Genomic DNA, 23,418 nt, shown 5'->3' on the forward strand with positions numbered 1-23,418 from the left:
GGGGGGTACCAAGGCTGAACCAAGTTGCACTTCAGCTCACAGCAAGAGGACAGCTTTCTGGAGGATGGTAGTCAGCCTTTAGGCAAACCTGCTGCTTCTATATTTAAATAAACATCTCAGAGGCCAGTTACAGATGGGCAACAAGGTCAATATGAAATAGTTCTATTTGCTTTAAATGTTGTGCTCAAAGTATTCTCTGTGCATGATTTATGTTTTGATCCTCACCTCCATTCTTCTTACTGCTTTTCTGTCTGTTACTGCCATTTGTCACCAGGCAACAGTAACCTCCTTACCCCATGAATGTTGCCGATGTTTTGACCTTTACATGCAATTGCAGAGCAATCATTGGGCTAAATGTAATAGTGTAATAGGCCTGCTGAAAATGCAAGGCGGGTTACGGCTTTCCGCTCTGTTTTCCCATCCTGTATATATTCAAATATTTGTTCTTATATTTTTCATTCCTATTATTATTATTATTATTATTATTACTATGTCATATATATTGTATGTATGTATATTGTATCCTAGTATTTTATTTATATTCTGTGCTGTGTGACTGATGTATGTTTACTGCTGTAACACCATCATTTCCCATTCTAGTTTGAACATATCAATAATATCAATAGTTCTTTTAGTTTCCCAAAAGCAGATTGTGGTTGTACTGTAGGTAGTTTTGTCTAAGGGAACACTTGGAAAACTGTACACCTTTAACCTTTTATCATGTCTACCTTTGGTTAGATATTTTTCTCCAAAATATGTACAAATAAATCAAAAACCATAATTTCAACTCCTTATCGTTCTCCATCACAATCTCCTGATGCTATCACATCCTCGCAGGCCTATCCCTGCTCCCTGCTTCCATTTTAACATTTGCGTGTGAATGTTGCTGATGCTAAAGTACATCTCTCCACGCCAAGGACAGGTAAGGTTAATGTCCAACTCCAGCAGCCCATCCTCAGTCCCAGCTGTCAGTATCTCTGGAGAGAGACGAGCACTTAGGAGAGGGAGAGAGGGGAGGGCTGGAAAGTAAGCGAGGGATGAGGAAGGCACCGGGTAGCAAAGAGATGAGATATATTCTAAATATCCATTTGTTATTGTCACATCAATTGTTTGAGGGCGGTGATACTACTGTAAATATATACAATAAATGTGCAAATGACGGGATTCGTGGTGCTAAAAACAGATACATTTCTAATATAACCCCCGGTGTTTCCTAGTGCCAGATGGTTTACTAACCACTGCTGTTTTGAATGTCTCTCTGTGTCGTGACCAGAGATGTATAGTAACAAAGTACTCACTACTGTACTTAAGTACTAAAAGGCTGTATCTGTACTCTATTAGAGCATTCTTTTTTTCTTCTACTTCTACTTTTACGTCAGTACATATTTTTGATGAGTTTTTTACTTTTACTACGATAAATTTTTGTATGTGTTGCATCGTTATTTGTTAGAACTATAATAAACGTTACGAATCATTCCAAACCCACGTTATCACTGCCAGAGCTGTAGATGTCACCTGGTCTGATGAAGCTGGCTCATCATTGGGCGAATCAAGAGATCAAGCTGTCCTATAAGCTGCTCCCGTGCTGCCGCCTGCCTGCACTGACAAAATTTGAGCTTTGTTAGATTGTTTTGAGATGGAAGAACCAGAAACACCACCTTCAACACCTTCAACTTTGAGTGATGGAGGTGGTGAGAAACGAGACCACCCACCCGTGTTTTAAGACCACCCTACTTTAAACACAATCCTTTAAACTATAAAAATAAACTTGCACTACTTAAGTACAAAAAATCCTTAAGTACTTCCACTTAAGTGTGGTGCGTAAAGGGCACTTCAACTTATACTCAAGTATCCTTTTATGATAGAGCACTTGTACTTTTACTCAAGTCTGGGTCTCTAGTCTGGTCGTGACACACCTAAACCAAGTATAGCCCTAGCAGCCAGTAGCTCCTCACCGGACGCTGATTGGTCCAAACCAGACGCAAACACATTACTGGAAAGACAAGATGGGTAAGGGATGAGGGGAGTTGAGACAAAGCAGGGTGTACAGGAGAAAGATAGAAGGTATACAGATACATTGGATTCATTACTGTTTAGAGTCTTAACCTTTACTAGAAATGATGTGAATGACGCAGAACAAAATAATGACCTAATAGAGACAATCAAGAGAGAGGTATAACTTCAGAGCCCGAGCGAATGGAATGATGAAAACAGAACAGAGAGAGGCAGAGGAAAAAGGTAAATGATTCTCTCCTCTGGGTGCAGATTCTGCTGGGGTCCTAATAAACATCAACCGATGTACTGTTATAATGGTGCAATCCCATGGCCATTGAATACTTGATGCAAATCCGGTTTGCTGTGAATGACAGCCTCTGCAACAGGCAGTAAGTACCTCTGGGGGGGCTGCTTTTCCTCCCAGCCATCCAACACAAGCCAGGGTTCCCTCCCCATGTAGTCCACATTATGAACACTAAAAAGACAAATCAAATGCATGTGTGTTTCTTAGATCTTGTTTTCCATGGGGAACAGACTTTGCCACTGTTAAAACCAAACTTTTGTGCTGTTTATGGACATTCAAGGATACTCTCAAATTCTGCTAGGACCATCTCTCGTAGCATATTTAAAAACTGAAACAGAGAGCAACTTGGTTTTTTTTCTTGCCATTCTTCCCATCAGTATTATGACATTATACTCATCAACTACCTTTGGTGAGTTAAATGGTATCATAAATGACAGAAATGGCATTCAAATTGCAAGATTAAAGCACAAGTTGTAATATACAGAATTATCCTTTCATTTCTTAATCCCAAGATGTTAAATTATAACTGATACTACAAGTCATAAATTAACAGCTAGGACCATTTACACTGAAACTCTACACAGCTCAGACACTCTGCCTGTGTCAGTTGTCCTGGGTGTCAGTAGGGATCAGTGTTAGACTCCAGAGGGGCTGTAAAAGCTTCAGTTCCATCCTATTCATCTGCTGAACTCAGCACACTGACACACACATCCTAATTATTGGCAGTGACAGCCAAGGTGTGTGTGTGTGTGTGTTTGTGTGTGTGTATGTGTTTGTGTGTGTGTGTGTGTGATATTGATGCTCTTTGCTGTAGTGCAGTCCCATGTGACTGCAGTGTCTGGTACTGTCACACACACACACACACACAAACAAATGCAGACTCATGCACTCAGGAATGCAAAAAACAATGCCTCAGACACACACACATACTACTACTACTGCAGAGTGACTATGTCTTACACACACACACACACACACACACACACACACACACACACACACACACACACACACACACACACACACACACACACATTCTCTCTCTCCCCCCAGCACCTTGTCCACACATACGTACAGTGAAAGTACACACACTGCTGGGATGTGTTCTCATGCCTCAGCAAACACAGCTCCTTCCTGGCTTGATAGAAACACTAGCAGACTGCAGTAGAACTTTACCTTTATTGTGCTGCTCCGTAAGCCCACATCATTTTATGCTGGCTTAATTTAAACCTTGATGATCCTAAACCCAGGGTCAATAACATTAAAAATATGATTTAAAAAAAGGTACCCTGAGTACTACCCAGCAAAGTAAATTAAGTGAAAAGGCCGTTTTTGTCTGGTATAACTATACCGCGGATTCTGTGTGAGTGGATTTGTAGTGAAACGTCTTCTTTTGAAGATATTCATTTATATATTTACGAGAAATTCAACACTTTTTGACATTCAAAGTTATAAAACATGATTTAAACATGTTGGCGTTAGTAGATTTTAAAAAACACTATCTGATAATAGTGTTTTTCTTAAGGGATCTTCAAGGACCAATTCAAAAAGTGATTACAATATCTATAGTCTACTGTATCTTTAACACCTCTCAAATGCCCTCTTTGCACTCTGTTTTGGATTACAGTCAATGTTAATGGTGATAAAAATACATACTAAAATATTGGTTTCATTAAAAACAGCTGGCTTAAACAGGTTGCTTCTTCACTGGAATCAAGTCAAATTGATTTTAGAAAACACTGGAAAAAAGCTGACATGCATTAGAAACAAGGCAAAATATTCTTACTGCACTTGCAGAAATTTGTTTTCTACTTTAAGGAATAAACTACAGACAAGTACTTCATGAGGAGATTTTTTTGGTTCCCTTTTTTCCACCACACACACACACACACACACACACACACACACACACACACACACACACACACACACACACACACACACACGATTGTAACACACACTCTCTTTGAAATCTCAGCGCTCACTCAGACAAGTAAAGAGTCATTCATACAGCAACAACCTTATTATTATTTAAATACCTGTACTAAATGCAAACCTTTTAACGGTATGCTCCACTTTTAACAAGCAGCATGTTTAAACCAGGGATTGTAGTAAAATGGTCATGCCTATCAAACCAGTAGATAACTTTTGCGTTCAGCACTGCAGTCACAGTCAGTTTTAGTTAGTATTAGTATCATGTATTTTGTATTTCCAGGATTGCCAGATTCAGTACCAACATTCAATACCTAAGAAGTAAAACTCATCAGTGTAACTGAGCCACTAAGCATGCAGCATGCATCTACCCAGAGCTTATAATGCCGGTGATTGGCTGTCTAACGTTACATGTCGTAGAAGCAGGGAGGAAAAACTCCACGTTACGCACAAAGACAGGGCTCACATAGTAGGAGCTGAAAATTAACTAAAAGGAATCTTGCCGTTGTGTGTAATGTTGTTCAGGAACCAGTATCAAAGTCAAGGTATTGGTATCGATACAGGTATCAAAGCATTTTGAACAACGCCCCGTCCAACACGCCGCAACTCAAAATTCTACTCAACCACTTTAAACTCACAGGAAGAGAAACTGCTTGGTGCTGTGCACAAGGAAGAAAAAGGTGGCGGAACTACAGCTTTGCCTTTACTGACACTGAGGACAGATGAGCATGTGCTTTCCCATTCAGCTCACATAGCAGGAGCCAGGTTTATTACAGCCCTTCATCACAGGCCTCCAATGACTTCACAGCGTCCACATTATTAACACTAAAATAAAAGGAAAGGCACAACCCTTCCCACTACAGATTTCAATAGATCTCTTTGAGTGGTAGTGATTCTGATGTACCCTTCCCATCCAACTACATATGCACATATGTCAGTCTGGCATGTAAAATGTTATATTAATCAATACCATTTTCTACCTGCTTTCATTATTATTGTTCATTGTTACCCATTATTGTTGTACTGTCATAGCCAACCGATTCTGTCCTGACCTTTCTGTCTTCTATCATCTGCGTTTGGGATCTTTCCCTGTTGCCTCGCACTCACCCCTGCATGACACATACTACACTGCATTCTATACTGCGTTTGCTACAGCACACATGTATTATTCATTACATTACATGTCATTTTGCTGACGCTTTTATCCAAAGCCACTTCCACTGTGCTATATATGTCAGAGGTTGTGTCATATCTACTGCGCCATCACCATCCATTTGTTTTTTTCATTTTTAGCCGAAGTAAACTGATGCAGAGTGCCAGCTAAGTGCATTTGAACAAATGGCATTTATTTCAAATTAACTATGCATCTTCAAGGTTCTTCCTCCTAGCTTTGAAATGGTTCTCTAAGCCGAATGAGGCTACAAACAAATTCTACTGGAAAGATAAAACTATACACTCATACATAATAAAAAACACACGGGTCTTGCAGCACCCATAATTTAGCTCTCTCGCACCATTATTAGCTGAAACAGTTGTGACCTGCTGTCCTACCTGATGGAAGATGACCTACTTTTGAGCTCATGATAAAAATTAAACGGCATTTAAAATTCATCCATCTACAGTTAGTTTGGTACAAAATATATTAACAATACCAACTTTTCCTTTACCAACATTTGGAACTTTCAGGGACAACAATTACATGAATGGATGATGAAAATCCCACACTCCAGAGTACTCCGTTTGAATTCAAAACCTGGTGCCTACATTACCCACAATGCAGTCTATATCGACAAGGTTTAATTTCCGTGATTGTTCCGGTGCTGCCGCAAATTCCGCCGGATGTACTTCATTTCGGCCGGATGTCTGTCACCTTCTACTTTCTTTGTGTTGGCATTTTAAACTAACAATGGATTTCTGAGGACTATGGTTAACTGCTCCTCAGATCTCTGCAGGGTAAATCCAGACCGCTAGCTAGACTACTCTGTCCAATCTGAGTTTTCTGTTGCACGACTAAAACAACTTTTGAACGTACACATGTTCCACTTAGCGCCGCCCAAGACGATTGTGATTGGTTTAAAGAAATGCCAATAAACCAGAGAACGTTTTTCTCCCATTCCGGATGTTGTGTGGACTAGCCAGACCCTCCTCCACAGAGCTGTAGGGGAGGGGTCTGACAATTCGAGACTACAATTTTAATAGACCAAGCCTATCGCTGGACACCAGCCCACTGTGGTTCAGGGGTTTGCGCTGGCTGAATTTGAGCTGCTACAGCCTCTTACTGAAAGAATGCAGCCGGCACTAACTCAACAGGGACCGCGGGAAGCATCCCAGCGGGGCTCTGTTATGTGGCTGGGTTGTCAAAACATCTAGCCCAAGTTTTGAACTCACAGGGACAATTTCCACAAACCATTCACTGCCTTCAGATCTCTGCTGGAACACCCTTAAGTAGTGAAGCTTCATGAGCAATATTCTTTCCTCTTTGAATCCACTAGATATACAAAATAAAAGTAAGATGACCCAGAATTGATCATTAAGGGGTCCTACACTGTGTTATTACATGTGAGCCTGTGGTGCAATGCGTAGTTGATTGAAAGTGTTTGATATAAAAACATTTGAGAAACCATGTGTTAAAACGTCTGCTGTCAGCCCAGAGTCTTCCCCACCCATACAGCACACACAGAACATAGCCCACAGGCCTTTTTAGTCCCCAGTGTTTTGTGTCACATACACACACACACACGCACATACGCAGCCTGAGGACGTGTGCCTGCTTCTAGAGATCATACCAGCTGTACATGGGCATGTCAAAGACTATATGAATGATACGACAGCCTCATGCTTTATCATATAGGATTAAAATAAACACGCGCAGAACTTTTGATGTGCCGTCTTTGTTTAGCGACGTAAATATAAAACCAATATTTCTCAATACTGTATCTGTTTTCCACCCATAACCTTTATGTCATTACATTACAGTAACATTTTGAATCTGGAATTGGTAATAATGTATATAAACTAGGGGTGGAGCATCTAGGAACTAAGGGTACAGTATGTATTACAATGTGACTTTTTTTTGACAATTCCACTTTGCAGCAATAAAGGCTGTATCTGCAAGACCCTTGAGATTACTGAATGGAGCAACAGCGTGGTTTATAGCGTATTGCAAATTTAAATTTAAAATGTGAAACATATGGAAGAACTTTATGAAAGTGAATCACTTTATTACAAGATCATTTGACCAACGTGTCCATCTACAAGTGCCATGAATAGAGTTGTTGCCAAACTCTGGTTGCTTACAGCTCTAGACTGACAGCTAGACAGGTTAACACTAATTGGATCAGAACGTGCCACTGGCTGGGTGCTGATTGTGTGTGTGTGTGTGTGTGAGTGTGTGTGTGTGTTACTAATACAGCACAGTCCTCAGGCTGACACAGTGTAACAATGACAAGAGAATGAAAAGAGAAAGACGGAGAGGACGGATGGAACAGAGACGGAAAGAAAGAGAAAGCAAATAAATAAATATACGTATATATAGGTTCTAGGGGAAAAGAAATTGGGAAATCAAGATAAGGCCTAAAAGGCAGAGAAATGAAGAGAACAAGCCTGATAAAGACAAAGTAAGACAGTCAGCTAATTTTGGTCTAGACAGGGTGGGCCGAAGTGTCGAGGCAATTACACTTAAACGCACGCACACGCACACTCGTAGCAGGATCCCTGATGGCCCTGATACATTGACTAGAATCTGAGGAGCTGTACTCTGTGTCTGTACTCAAAACAATACGAAAAAAAGAAGTCCATGATCATTATTGGACTGCTGCTGAGTAGGACTATTATTGGAATAACATGATCCCTTCATTTTAACAATTTAAATTTAGCCAAAGGCTAAAACCTCTTTTAATATGCGGTGCCCTAAATTGTTAAAAACAGCACTAAATATTAACACATCATACTGTAACAACCAAGGAAATATTATGAAAGCATGAAAGTATGTATATTAACAAACGTCCGTTACATTCAAGCTATTGCCAGCTCCACACAACTCTCTCGGTATTTCTCAGTAAAGCTATGTTCACATTATGTTGTCCCACACACGTAAGTGAAGATAATTACCTGAAGAGTCCATGTTTTTTTAATCCTTCATGTCCTACTTGGCTACTAGCAACTGAGTGGAGGAGAGGTTGGGGTGAAGCGCTATATAATATTATTATTGACCACGGCTGTAGAAGCTTTCAAGCTGGGGGAGCCGAGTTCGTGTCCCAGAAACAGTTTCACCCAGGAAACAGGTATTTATTTCACTCTTGTCACAATCTTTTTTTCTTTTCTTTAAAAAAAAACTCTTAACTAGTTGATTTGGTGCCTAAACTTACCTGTCATCGCCGCATGCAACCACCTTTTGTTAAATGTAAAAGAGCCGTTAAACTTAACTGTCATGTGACCATTCAGCTAAACTTGTCATGTGACCGACGGTGATTGCTGTAATTTTGTACGATCTCTTAAGAATTGTTGCATGAGTTTTTATATGATATCATATGAACCTGTTCATGTGAACCTATTGATCTCCTCCAGATTGTTTACGAGTGAAATCCTAATTAAGACATAAATGCAGATGTGTGTGTTGGCAGGTCGGCATCGAACTCTAAGGTGGGTATATGAACTTTAAAATACTTGACAACATTTTGCTAAAGCTAAAATATGGCTGTGTATTATGACTGGTATTTACGGAAGGTGTAAGCAGAGAGTGGTTATTTGGCTTGAACACGCAAAAAGAGTTCAGTAAACAAACAAACAAAATGTCTGTTTCAGACTTGAGGCAGATTTCAAACTTGAGGCAGATTTCACCCAGATGACTTAAATTCAAGCCCAGTGAGTTAAAACAATAATCCTAATTTAAATGCCTAGGAGCCAACTCCAATCTAACCTCCTCGCCCACAGCGCCTTACCACTCTTGGTGTCTTTTCCATCCAGTAAGGGCCGGTAGTCGCTCTTGGAGACTGTCTCTCCCACCTTGTCATCATAGCTCTCTTTCTCCAGCGAGGCCATGAAGTCTCTCTTCAGCAGGGCCTCAGCAGGGGCCCCACCTGAGACCCCACCTCCACCCCCACCCAGAGCATCTCGCAGGCTCAGGTCCATATTTCTGTTACTGGAGAGAAAAAGGAGAGGTGTGATTAGGGTTACTCTCTTCACCCAATCCACTTTGCCTGTGTGTCATAAACATATAACGTCTTCCTGCCAGTAATTATCATAATTAGAATTTGCATGTGACTGACCACACCTTTTACAAGCCTGTTGATTCAGGTGATCAATGCCCAGTTAACACTATTTGTAGATAAGGAGCAGAAACTGGCATGTTGCACTGTCTGATGAGCTTTCTTTCCTCTGTTTCTCTGCTTTAAATGTTCTCCGTTCACTTTCTCTCCTCTCTCTTAATGAGTGAGGTGGAATAACTTTCTGATTTCATGTTAGTTGATAAAAGTCAAAGCAATGATAACAAAATGTGCAAGAACATAATGTCAATGTAGACAAGTTTTTGGAAGTAAAATGTCGTGTGGATTTCTTTTATGATAACTTTTATAACTGTTAAGACAGCTCAGTCATGTGTACACATTTTCTGTATGTTACAAAATAATGGTTAAAAAGCAAACAGACTGAACTGACTGTGTTTAATCTACTTTAGGTTACACTTTACTTAAAGGTATCTACATAAGAGTGACATGACACTGTCAAGCTGAAACATCTCAACAAGTCAGAAGTGTTTATGACGTAATATTTTTGTAAGTGTCATTTGGTTTTGTCATGATAAGCTGTGGTTAGGGTTGATGTGTTCATGACCATGTCAATCTTATGTCAATACCTTCAAGTACTCTACTTTATTTACTAAAGATACTGAGAATTTCCTGGAAAACAAAATGGGCCCTATTTTTACGATCTAAGCGCACAGCGTTAAGTGCCTGGCGCAGGTGATTTTATGGCATGTACAAATCCACTTTTGCTAGTTTGACAGTGGAAAAAAGGGTCGGTGCACCAGGCGCATGGTTCAAAAGGGTTGGATTTAGTGGCTTATTAATCATAGGTGTGATTTGGATGTAACATGCAATAAACCAATCAGAGTGTCATCTCCCATTGCCTTTAAAAGGTAGGCGTGTTTGTACCTTGCACTTTGCTATTAAGATGGCGGATTTGCTAAGCAGGAAGGAAAGATTTTTAGGAGATCTGCTACTGCGTGTGACTATTTCACATTGTAATATTTTTATTTTTTAATATTCTGCATGTTTGTGTGCTGATGCGCGTCCCTGTGTGTGTGTAACAAAAGGTTAAAATAACAATGAAATGATGTGTTATGTACTTCAGACCAGGTTTTTGTTGGTCAATGGCGCAATCACTTTCTGCTGCCTAAACATAGCAGTATGCCCAGAATTCACACGAACACGCTGTAAGATCAGCATGCCCCTGGATGGACAGATGGGCACAGGTGCTTTGGTATTTAAATGACGAGGATGCTAAATTGGAAATTGACAACTGCATCGGTCTTAAACTAGCAAAGACCCTTCTTGTCCGACTTTGCGCTGCACTGGGTGAAGATAGGGCCCAATGAGTGTGCTGTGTTTTTCTTTTCCTATTGTCTTGGAACTCCTGATACTACAGCAGGTGTTCAACATCATTCAGGTACTTCTCAATCAATACAAAGCTAAGTAAAAATGCCCTTTAAATAAGTAATGCAATAAAGCCAACATGAATTCATTAAGTACACTTGCCCCCTACAATAAAAGCCATGAAGTTTGCATATAAAATTACTTCTAATTCTAAAATAATCCAGAAAAACATTTAGTATTATAGCCAAGATGTGCCAATCTACAGAGAGAATGTGATTTTTTTTTAAACTGCTGCTTTTCTGGAATGTGTTTGCGCTTGGCAACAGGATGTTTCCTCACACACTGACTGCCCACAATGTCAGGCGTCAAGATGGCACCAGTGTGTGGACTGACACAGAAAACAATGGGTGCCAGTGTTTTGATGTCTGTCATACACTGCAAGTGTGTGTTGCCATTAAGGTCGTTTCTACTGATAAAGCTCTAACGGAAATAAAAAAGATAATCAAATTGCATGAAAAAATAAATCATCTGCATCTAAGACCGTTCTGGATGGAATAAGAGCGTAAAAGTTAACCGTTCTGAAGTAATCACTGTCAAGAATATTGTCTGTTATGAAAATACATAAATCTAGATATAAAAATTGTAATCATTTCAGCCAAGACCATTTATGGCAGTAATATGCATTTCAGTTTGGTGGTGTGGCTCTGCTCATGCAATGCTCTGGAACAAAGCTGAGTTCACTAACCCCAACGGCCAAGTCAGAGAACATTTGATGAACAAGAGCAAATGCAAAAAACATTTATAGGTTTTTGAACTACAGCGAGGCTCATATTATTAGGCTGTTAGCATGGTAAACCACCATCTTCCTTTTTGCTAGAAGCCTTGTTTTACAGTAAACGCAGACCGGACACAGATGTGACACAATAAAGTCTTCTCTCTGACATTGAATAATCACGGAAAGAAAAGTGATTCTATTGTTCTATTGCCCTTCATCTCTTTATTGTAGAGTCAGTGCTTTTTTTCAATGTCAGAATCTTGTAAAGAAACTGATGACTTCACTTTTTGTCATTGGTCATTAGTTATTGACTGGATTTAATCTGGTCCTCTTAACTGACCCTGCTTCAGAGCGGGTTAGCTGGGCAGTATAGGTTACCGTGGTGATGTACCTCAGTCAATAGTAAGTCAGTCAGCTTCTTGATACCAGAAAACCTGATTTAATGTGGAAATCATAGAAATAAAATGGATAGAAAGGCCATTGAAGTGTTTCCTTTGATAATTTGATTGGTACACAACGAAATGGCGATTGTTGTTAGTTGCCATAGGGACAATTTGCTTCAGTTGGGCCGTAAACTGTGTCACAGCTCACTGGAAGGAGAGCCTCCCGACCCAGCCCGGGAGACGTGTGAGGAGGGAGAGACCAGCGGCACTGGGTTAGCGGGCCGCTAGAGTTAGAGCCCTCCCAGTGTGCTTTGTGTGGATGAAACGTGAAGTTAATCTGACTCATGTAGCGGATGGTTCTCTGCCTTGTAACGTTACTACTCCACCGTTTGTTTGTATATTACTGCAAAACCTCAGCTCCGTGACTTGCCGGAAGTCGGCTTATTATTGGAAGTTTATGTGTTACCATGGCAATGATAAACATAAATATGGCTGCTGCTCGGAAATGGACCAACAGATCCCGTTGTTCTGGACAGAGACCCGTGAAGGATATTAGAAGCACTTTCTGGTGACGGCAGAGCGTTACAGGCTGAGATTAACTGAGCTTGAAGACGTAGATGTGACGTGAGCAAGCTGAGCTTATCCTGTACTGTTCGGTAAATCCACTACTGTGCAACAGTAAGTCATGTGGTTGTGACACTATTGTCTGCTACAGAGCCATAATGTGAGACACAAGGAAACAGAGCCTTTTATACACTGTTGTGTTTCTTTAGAATTAAAGGCTTCAGATGTAAAGTTATTCAGTGTTAAAGTGGCGTAAAAATGAATGGCAGTCAATGCAATGCTAACGGTGGATGATGGCTTGTTAGCATCAAAATGGCGCCTTAGTAGCTGCGCTTAGTGGACACTCGCTCACCCCCTTGCTCTGACCATTCTGCTACGTCAATTGGAATGGAAATGGCCTTTCTTCCCATTTTATTTTTATTGTGGAAATCTTTTGTGGGCCACATAGTATTCAAATGTTAGTATAGAATCAAGTTTTTCCTCTCTGTCTGACTGCTACAACACTTTAAGGACTGAATATAATAATGCACAATAAATAATTCTTCTGATCCTCCTCTGGAAAGATTTCTAACACTCTGCTCTGAAAAAACAAAACAGAGAACTAGATCTGCCACAAGGGGCAGATGTAGTTTTGCACAATGCAAAACTGCATTTGAGAGGACACTGTTCTCCTCTATGGCTTTAAATCAGTGGAATACTCCTCCTACGGAGCTAATTTCTTGCATTAACTTGCACTCTTTCTCACGCTAAGCAAAGCATTGGTTGTTAAATTGGTTGTTGAATTGAGGTGTTTATGCTTCATGGGGGTTAAGCTACAACTAGTTTTAGCTATAGATGGGGTGTGATGGGCGGACAATAATGTCTGTAGATTTTTATGACTTTATGTATTTCTATTTCATACTGTAAGCATTTTGACTGTATTTTATTGTGTCGTGTACAGGACCTGTCCAGGGACTACGGGCGCAAACTAGCAATTTGCTACAACTGGGCACACAACATCCATTAATGTTTTTTTGCGCATTTTCCCTGTTCAAAAAAATAAATTACAATTTTAATTATTATAGTCTAAAAGCCCAGTGCACAAGTTGTGATGTGTTTGGTGTTTCCAATATGTAAATAAAAAGAAGAAGAAGAACTGGGTAGCTAAACTAACATGAACTCAACTTTGTCGACAGAAATCCAAAAGAAAGACATCGATAACAAAATGTAACCAACTTAAATCCATTTTCTGATTTATTTAAAAAATAAAGACTAAACCTCAACCTTAATGATGGAGCACGGCTTGGATTCACTTTTCACTCCATCTGCTAAATCTCACAAACATAACCGGTGTCCCGACATATAGACAGCATGACCCCTGAACAAACTCTCTGTCCTCTGTTTCTGTTTGTCCCTCCATCCACCATCCCAGCGAACAAGCTGTCATTGTCTTGCAACTGTAACACACACACACATGCACCCGCGCACAGGCCAGTAGCTAGTATGAGGACATACATTATAGTGTTAGCAGGCCCTGAGTGGAACTGTAGGCCATTGTTTCAGGGGGACACAGTACAGGGGACACCTCACACAACACACACATATTGGGTTTCTACCTCTTTTCTACCGTCATTTCTCCCTGTTGCTCTATTGCAGCTATGCTATGAATGTATTTTTTTCCTGTTATTGCCTCTGATTTTGTTCAAAGTTTCTTTCAAATACATTTCCCTACAAATTCTAGTTACTGAAATGCTTTACTACTGTGTCTTATAATCACACAGCACTCTCTCTCTCCGACACACACACTCACAAAAATTACCCAATCCCAAACAGAGGCTCCCTAACCTCTATTATCCTCTTAGCATATTATTCTGCAATATTTATGGCTCCAATGGAGAGGTTTCATAAGCCAGAAAGTTCAGTGGCCTGGAGCTTTGTTTTCTCTCACCATTCTGCCTCTCATTACTCACAATAGCACTCGTATTAGTTTATATATGTAAAATGTTTTTTCTTTACTTATTCTAATCAAATTAAGTATGGCAGACAAATAACTTCAGTTTTTAATTGATGCTGAAACTTTGTCTGACCTTGAATTTGGATTTCTTCCAGTCCTTGCAGGCGGGTTGATAACCCCCGGTCCTACAGGAAAGGAGGAGCACTGCGAGCAGAAATTTGCCTCTTTAAAGCCCCCATCACGGTGGATAAAATCACAAAGGACCACGAAGAGCTTTGTATTGCAAAAGAGATTACCAAGGATCATTCCCCTCCTTTAGGAAAGAGGAATTGTAGGCCATACATAAACTATTGCTTCATTTTATATTAAAGCTGCAGTGATAAATAATTATCTTATTAACAATGTGTACAATTATTATGTGTATGGGTTCCTCTTAGTAATGAATAGAGCCCAACCTACATGGGAGTTTTGAGACTGATATTGATCTTAGGGGGCAAAAATTGCCCAATTTCCAATATGGCAACCGCTGTGACTGAATGAAACTTTCTATGTGGAAGCTAGGAAGGCTGCTTTCATAAACAACTAATTTAATTAAAGAATATTTAACAATTGTATGACATAAAATATGTGGCTGAATACTTTGTTTACCAATTCTAGAAATGAACCCTGATGACGATGATGATGATGATAATGATGATGATGATGATGATGATGATGGGTTGTTGGGTTGTTGGGTGGGACAGCTGTTGCACCGGGGGATTAAAACTATCCCTGCACCCACAATCCCTTGCTCCAGCTTCCGTCACCTCTCCCTCCCTGAACCCAGCCTTCTGCTACATAATCATCTCATCCTCCAAAACACTGAGTTATCCCGCAATCATGTACACAAACACACACACACACACACACAAACATACACACATTGGCAGGAAATCCAACACATAACTGCACTATGAAAACGCAAGAGATTTGGTGGATTATGTTTTTGTGTGTGTGAGTGTGTGTCTGTGTGTATGAGAACATTCACCATCACCTAAATTAAGCTCGAACCCAGCCCCCCCCCCCCCCCCCCCCCCCCCCCCCCCCCCCCCCCCCCCCCCCCCTCTCTCCCAGTGAAGCCGCTAGAGGAGCAGACATTATTGGCCATAGCAAACATAATGGTACAGTATCAAATAGTTTTTTTTTAAACAAAAAAACAAACAGTCCACTAATCAAAAGCACTCTAAATGCTTATTTTGAGCATACATGTGAGTCAGACAGGATATCCCGGGCAGCTTTTGCCTGGGAACCAGATGAATCTGCAAGCTCATGTTTTATTTGCTGTTGCAGATAGGTCTGGTCCCCCCATCCTTCCCCCCATCCAAATGTTATCAATCAAATGCTTGGGCGTTATCAGTGTTTATCGGCCTCATGTATCGGGGTTAGAAGGGGACTGTTATAGGTTCAGAAGGCCATTATCATTATGAGGTCATAAGGGGCAAGGTTACCTCCCAATTCTCTGCTTTGCCCCCCCACAGAATTTGGCCCACCCATGAGAGAGAGACGTCATGGCTTTCAAAACAACAGACCTCCACTGACATTAACTGATCCGTCTGAAGATGGACATTTCTGAGTTTCTGAAGACAAGTTATTTACCAGTTGGCTTTACAGCTGAGCCACAGGTCAGTTCAGTTCAGTGATGAGTCACAGTACAGTATAAAAGTCTGTGCCAATGATGTAACAACAGTGATTGGGGATTATGGCCCCGGGAAGCTGCTCCCTCCTGCATCCATAGGCTTGTTGGTTGCAGAAAATGTAATAAAGAATCAAACAATAAATCTGGTTGGTTTCTTGCCCATTCATATATTAGATTTCTAACTAGTTTGCCAAATCATGTTAATATACACAATTTATTCTGCACTTAGTGTTTGTCAGAACTTTCTTTATTGCTAGATTTTACAAATATTGTATTATGTAAAGTGGCAGTACATTTTTCCAACTCAGTATAATCACAAGCATCCGGTCTCCCGGCCAGACAAACAGAAACACATCACTGCTTTACTTTGAGTACTCTGAGTTAACTGAAGGGCAGCAAGTGGCCAACACTTAGTGATAGCCAAATAAAGCTTCAAGAACCCTTTTCTAGCCCACTGGATGGAGCTCTCTGTTCAACAAAGGGTTCAAAGCACACTGAATCAAATTCTTTATCCCTTTTTCTTAAAACCAAGAGCCTCCATCTTGTAGGTACAACAAATACAACTAATGGTTTCATGACGCTTCATTTGGACATCATTTGCCAACACAGCTTTCAGTTTGGTTGTCCAGCTTGCTGGAGGGTTCACACACGGTTGAAATGATTGAGAGGCACCAAGTCAGGAGAACAGAGAAAGAGAGAGAGAGGTGGAGAGTGTGCGAGAATAAGAGTGCCTTTGTGCTCTTGTCATTCAAAAATAAACTTCATCAAGAGGCATTTGGTTTTGGTCACTAGTGACACAGTGACAAACGAAAGGTAGTCAAATTGTAGCCAGATATTATCACCAGGCACAATATCAACTGTATTTTCACAGTCATTTGTTTTTCTATCATAAATGATGTATATTCTATTTCAGTTTACTATTAATCAGATTGATCAATCTGAGCAGCATAAAGATTGTCAGCCTAAAAATTAAGGTAAATGACGGCAATTTGAAGGCCATTCAAAAAATTAAAGTTAGTTAACATTGGAGAAGTTTGCCTGACACCATTGTCAATGTCACCAAATAGCCTATCATGTTGCTTCCGGAGGGAGAAAACTTCATCAGTTTCAAACAATGTCACAATGTATTGCATCTTATGAAGATATATCTGTTATTTCCATTTCTATTAAATGCTTACTCTACATGGGGACTAACAGCAGTAGGCTTTCACTTGATAAGATCAAAAAGGTCAGGTTTTATGCACAATCTAGAAGTTCAAAGTGTGAGCTGAGCTATGTAAAGCACTGTGACACTTTAGCTGTAAGACTATATGTGGAAAATGACCCAATCACCTCTAAAACCAGCTGCATTGCAACTTTAAAGAGTGCTAACCTATTTCATGTAAAACTGCTGATACTGGACGTGCACCAGATGTGTGTGTACTGTAATAAGGTCATACGTGACGCTAACATGAATGGAAAACACATTTAGATGATAATAGAGCTACAATATAGTAAAAGAATGGGGTTGTATGGAGATACACAACAGGAAATATTCTTAATGGGGAGGCAATTCTAGTTGCTCTGTGAAAAGATTTTATCACAGAAATCCAGACATCTTAACTGAATGAATATTTTAATTTTAACAACGTATCCAACTTCTACTATGTGCAAGCTGTGAGTGTCACTTACAGTGATGAACCCACAGAGAATTATCATCTAACGATGCCGCCCACCCTATATAAGTTATGTGGTTAACACATGTTTAAAAGATTTTAGCATTGTGTTCTATGACATTAAAATACGCCAGTAAATACCCCACTTGTGAATTGTGGTGATAACAAGTAGCTGTCTAAGACTGCAATCATCAACTCTAGGAACACGCAGAGGATAAATGAGTAGCCCAATATACATAGGAGCTAACAATCTAGGCAGCTGAAATGTGTCTGGGAGTCCATTTGCGAGATCAGAAATATCAACTCTAAAAGTGATGCTCAGGTCTGTTGAATTTGTATAAATCATGCTATAGGCATGCTGCAGAAGTTTCCTCATGCTTTTCTTCCTTTCTTTTCTTTTTATAACAAAGGTATGATAAAGAGGGTGGGGGTTCTGTTGATTAGAGGAAGTAAATCGTTTATATGGATGGTGAAATTAGAAAATAATGCGTTACTATGATTAAACATTAAGGACAAAAAGGAAAAGGCTGTAACTTAGAAGTGCTTCCCATCTTTTAGAATCACGGCATCTAACATGTTAACGAAATCCTGTCATGGCTGCCCAGCCAGTTGCCACGGTGACTCAGCAGCTCCTCGCTGTCTCCTTCTTGACAGGGCACAAGCTCCGACACACACAAACACACATACACACACGCACAGTGCATCTCTGGAGAGCAGCAGTTTAGATTACTGCTGACAACACACTGTGTCAACCTATCCACACACACGAAACAAACATACATGCAGACACACTTACACTTTGCATCAGTACATGAGAGAAAGGTGCAGACAGTCAGCCTATTTAACCGACCTGTGATTGACTGCACGCATCTGTCAAATGTGGCTTTGTTCTGTGTTTAAAGTGAGAGATGATCATGAAAACCAAGACTGCACACAGGAGATGAGATGGAAAAAACTGCTGGGAGCCAGTGAAGGAGGTTGGAGGTAAAATGAGAAGAGTACAGGATCAGCAGTTAATGACACTGTATCAGTCTATCTCTCCACTCCCTCTGTTTACACTGCAGCTCCAAGGGGCTTTATTAAAGTGTCGTTAAAGGATTACACATTTTTATTCACAATTCAGAGGGAACTATTGTACTTTTTCTTTTTCTTTTGATAACTTTGGTTATTTAACTTGCATATTCAGATTACTAATACAAAATGCAATTAGCAAAACAATTATAATCATAGTTATCATAGGTTTAGATAAATCTTTGTTGATCCCCAGGGGGATATTAACAAAATGATGAAGTATAAATAAGTAAGGCCCAATTTTACTAGTGGCAACCATAGACTGTAAATATATACTGTAAAATACTATATATATAAAAATATATACGGTTTATGGTGGCAATACTTAAGTGATGGGCACATTAATGCATCATTATTTAAAATCTAAAAGTAATATACATAATTCTGAAATAGGCTATTCTGTACAATGAGTATGATAACTATTCATACTTTATGTATGGTTTGATTCTGGTACTTTTATTTTTACTTTAGTAACCTTGACTGCAGGACCTTTACTTTTAGCAGAGTATTTATACAATGTGGTATTGCTACTGTTACTTAAGTAAAAGCTCAGAATACCTCTTCCACTGTACAGTACATATGTTCCATATATATCTACCCCAGAACCCAACCAAAAATTACCCTCCACTGTCCACTACATCAGTCTTGAAGCAAAATCACTCATGTGGTTTATTTGTGCAAAGAATATGTGGGAGGAGAGAGAATATGAACAAAAGACACAGGAAAGGAGGCAAAAAGAAGCAGATGGAAGCAGCTGAAGGCTGAATGTGTCCTTTGGAAAGGAAATGCTATAAGACAGAATCCTTTACTCAGTGTTTCCTCGGGCAAGACCAACAATTTAAAAGGTAAAAGGGTGTATTCTGTCAGAGAGGGTAACTCACGGTAACTCTGGACACTGAATAATGTCACTCACCTGGGACCACTCACCGTAACTCTTTCAGCTATTAATCTTAATAAAGCCACATGTAGCTGACAGTGAGTCATACTTCCAGGACTGTATTTTGACTTCTTTAAATTTACAGGACTTCAAACTAAGTTGGAATTGGTTAAACAGATTTCATATAAAATTGTTACTAATAGAAAGCAGATTTCACACATTTGCAATGCAATGCTTTCAAAAGAGTATTTATAACTGTATACTAAAAACACACATATATATATATATATATATATATATATACATACATACATACATATACACACACACACACACACACACATATACCACATACTACTGTAACCCTTTACCCAGTGCATTTATCCATAGTGTGCAATAAAGAATATTTGACACATATTTTTAACTACATAATCCTTGCAGAATCACGTTTTGCCATACGTACAGTAGCCTACTACAACATCTGGCACTATGTCAAAGTGGGGCATTGTCTCTTTGACAGCTAGATATCTGTCATGTTAGACCTTTTGAACATTTCTTTTCCCTGCATTACGTGCATTTTTTGTGAAAAATAAACAATAATTACACTTAAAAAAGGCAAGTAATGTGGTTTAAATTGTTGCAATTTGATTCTGTCGGCAAATGGCTGGGAGGAAGCCTTCAGGAAACACTTTCCTTATTGTCCAAGCACAATGAGTTGCTATTCCTTGAGCCTTTTTCTTTAAACCAAGAGCGCCATCAAGTGGGGTCAACAAATAAAACACATGGTCCATGAAGCGTCATTTGGACATCACTGCTCTGACTGGAAATGTACTTACCAACAGCAGAACTGACATTTTTGGGCAGACATGGTTAGTCCACATTGTCTTTGTACACCAAAGTACACCAAAATGTACTAAAGAATAGTAACAAGATAAACTTTGGTTTGTTACTTCTACTCTGAACCCTGAGCCTGTGCACACCATGTCCACGTTTAAATGCATTAAAGAAAGTCCATGAAAGGGAACATTTTGTACTACCCTTCTCTCACTCAACTGTACTGTCTGATGTCAGGTCGGATCTGAATCTGAGCCTCTGTTTTCAGCAGGAAAGAAAAGACCTTAGCTCGTATCAAATCCCAAACCCAGAGCTCAAACCCACAAAAGACACACGGCTGTCCCGTCCTCCCTGGCTCCACTGTACCATATGATGTCAGGTCTGATCTGAATCTCTGCCTCTTCCCTCAGCAGGAGAGAATGACCTTTGTTGTTTCCTCTGTATTCTCCGTTTCATCCGTTCACTGCATCTATAATGTAGAGCCGGATCGGTCAACTTTTCAAGGGCAACTTTTCAAGTCATGACGGAACTTCACAGTCTTGGTTTGGTTTTTATTGGTTAAATTACTTACCAAAAAAGCCATGCATGTCAGTAATGTAAGAGCCAATTCCTGCCCTTGGTATGAATAGGAACCAATCTTTGGTTCCTCTGGTGCAATCCCTAAGCACATACAGTTTTTGACCACACACACACACACACACGCACGCACGCACGAACGCACATCTTATTGATTTTTAATGCTTATGACTTTTAACTGTTTGTACTTGTGTTTTATCTGTTTTAATGATTTTGTGTAAAGCACTTTGAATTGCCCTGTTGCTGAAATGTGCTATACAAATAAAGCTGCCTTGCCTTGCCTTGCACGCACATACGGCAACACCAAAACACTACACAGGCAAACACACAAGCAGTGATTTGTCTGGAAACCAACTAAGATCTAACTGAAATTAATGGAACCAAAGGTTTTAACTACAGATATGACTTGGACTTTCATTGATCCAAAAGGCAAAAAGTGCGTTTGTTACTCTGCCCGTGGAACGGCACCTCAGGGGCTTAAAGCTTGGGCTTAGCCTCTACAAGCAATAAATGCCACTATTTACTTACAGTTACTCCTCCCAATCATGCAAGAGAAAGTGAAAGCCAGATAATCTCTGAAAAAAGGGCTGTCAAAACTGGCCAAAAACGACGTTCGAATATTAGTTATAAAAAAACAAAAATTAGAATACACAGGGATATCTATTTTTGCACATCATGTCCATCCGAAAAAAATCGTGATTCCTATTTCCTATTTTTATTTTTTTTATCATCCGGCCTAGACAGCGGAGTTGCGACTTGAATTCCCTGCTACTGGAAAACAAAGAAGATTGTCTTTGGAATCAGCTTTGACCGCAACTCTAGAAGACTTGGAGTAAAACACTGATGTCATTCTTAAAAAAGGAAGATGTCACCGAAGTTTTACTGACCGGATACGGCAAAAGTTTGATCTATCAACCAGCATTGCTCTGGTTGGTTGTAGCACTATCCTGTTGCGTGCAGAGAGGATTTGAAAGACAACCATTCATTGCACTCCTCAGATTGCTCCTTACCCATGGTGAGTTCCCAGACCAACATCTTGATGTGGGTCTGGCTTGACAGGCTACCGGTGGCACATATTAATGACTGTTTACTTACAGTGAGTATCTGGCCCATCCAACAACAATAGCTCATCTCCAAAGAGTATTTCCGGGTAATGTGTTTATTTTAAACCCAAACCTCCGGTGGGCCCCCCCCCCCCCCTTACTGAAACACTGTTGTTGTTGGATTGACTCAGTACAGGGGTCCCTGGTAATGCTACGGTCTGTCTGCCTGATTAGTGTGTTAGTGAGTGATCTTTGTGAAATCCTTTCATTTTCCCAAGGGGGATTCACTTTTAACCAGGCAAGATCACCATGGCAACCACAACTGAAGCAGCAGCATGTTCAAGTTCAAGCTGTATAACATAGCCCATCTCCTGGCCAATCAGCTCTCTTAAAACCAGTCACCATTCAGCAAGAACAAGGGCTGCAGATACATTTAGGAAGGAGAACACACTACACTATCGACAGAACATGTTGCAGGACAAGTATTCGTTGAAGAATGTTGCTTTCAATTTTCTTTCAGTGACGACTTATTCTATCAGACGCAAAAAAAAAAATTGTCCGCTGGGATTTCAGGTGCTTAAATCCCACTGTGGCAATAACAATTCTTCCAGATTACTTAGAGCTGACATAATTCTCTAGGGCCATCAATAATGAATGCAAATTACTACTGCACATTAAATGCCCTGAAAGACTTGCAACAGACTTGCCAACTTCACTTGGTTCACAGACTCATTGGGAAAAGGGAACATTGCATGAATGAAAAGTTGTCTCACAGTGTCTTCATTACCAAGCTGTGCTGAGACTGTTACGTTGGCATTGACACTATCTGCAATTTGCATCCCGTTATCTTCTCTTATCTATCCCTGGCAGTAAGGTTGGGTACCAAAGAGGGTACACGATATACCGGCTCAATATCGTTATCGCAATATATTGAAAGTGTTGCAATAAGTATGCAATATTTTGTGTATTTTGTGGAGCGTTTTGTCCCATCTGTTGGTTACGTGACTTAGTTTTGTTTGATTCACAGTAGATTGGCTTGAAACACTATAATTATCATAATTTCATTGGCCAGTTGCCATGCCACTTGCATGTTAGTGCACGTCAGCGCACGGGTCCACTACGTGACAAGCCCTATGTAGCGTACCACGTGTGTGTATATATCAACAGAGTTACGGTGTAAGTGAAGAAACAGATGGAGACAACCAAACGGA

At 40.0% G+C, this 23,418-nt stretch overlaps 1 protein-coding gene across 6 annotated transcripts in view; it reads right to left on the minus strand.

Moving 5' to 3' along the window:
* map4l (microtubule associated protein 4 like) overlaps positions 1-23,418 on the minus strand; it is an 83,285-nt gene that overhangs the window by 54,726 nt on the left and 5,141 nt on the right. For all 6 annotated transcript variants that reach the window (XM_034887651.1, XM_034887655.1, XM_034887654.1 and 3 more), the window contains exon 2: positions 9,172-9,371. In XM_034887651.1, coding sequence (XP_034743542.1) covers positions 9,172-9,361 — 190 coding nt within the window. In that variant the 5' untranslated portion in view covers positions 9,362-9,371. The remainder of the gene's footprint in view (positions 1-9,171; positions 9,372-23,418) is intronic.

Source organism: Etheostoma cragini, chromosome 12 (genome assembly GCF_013103735.1).
Source record: "Etheostoma cragini isolate CJK2018 chromosome 12, CSU_Ecrag_1.0, whole genome shotgun sequence".
NCBI lineage: Eukaryota > Metazoa > Chordata > Actinopteri > Perciformes > Percidae > Etheostoma > Etheostoma cragini.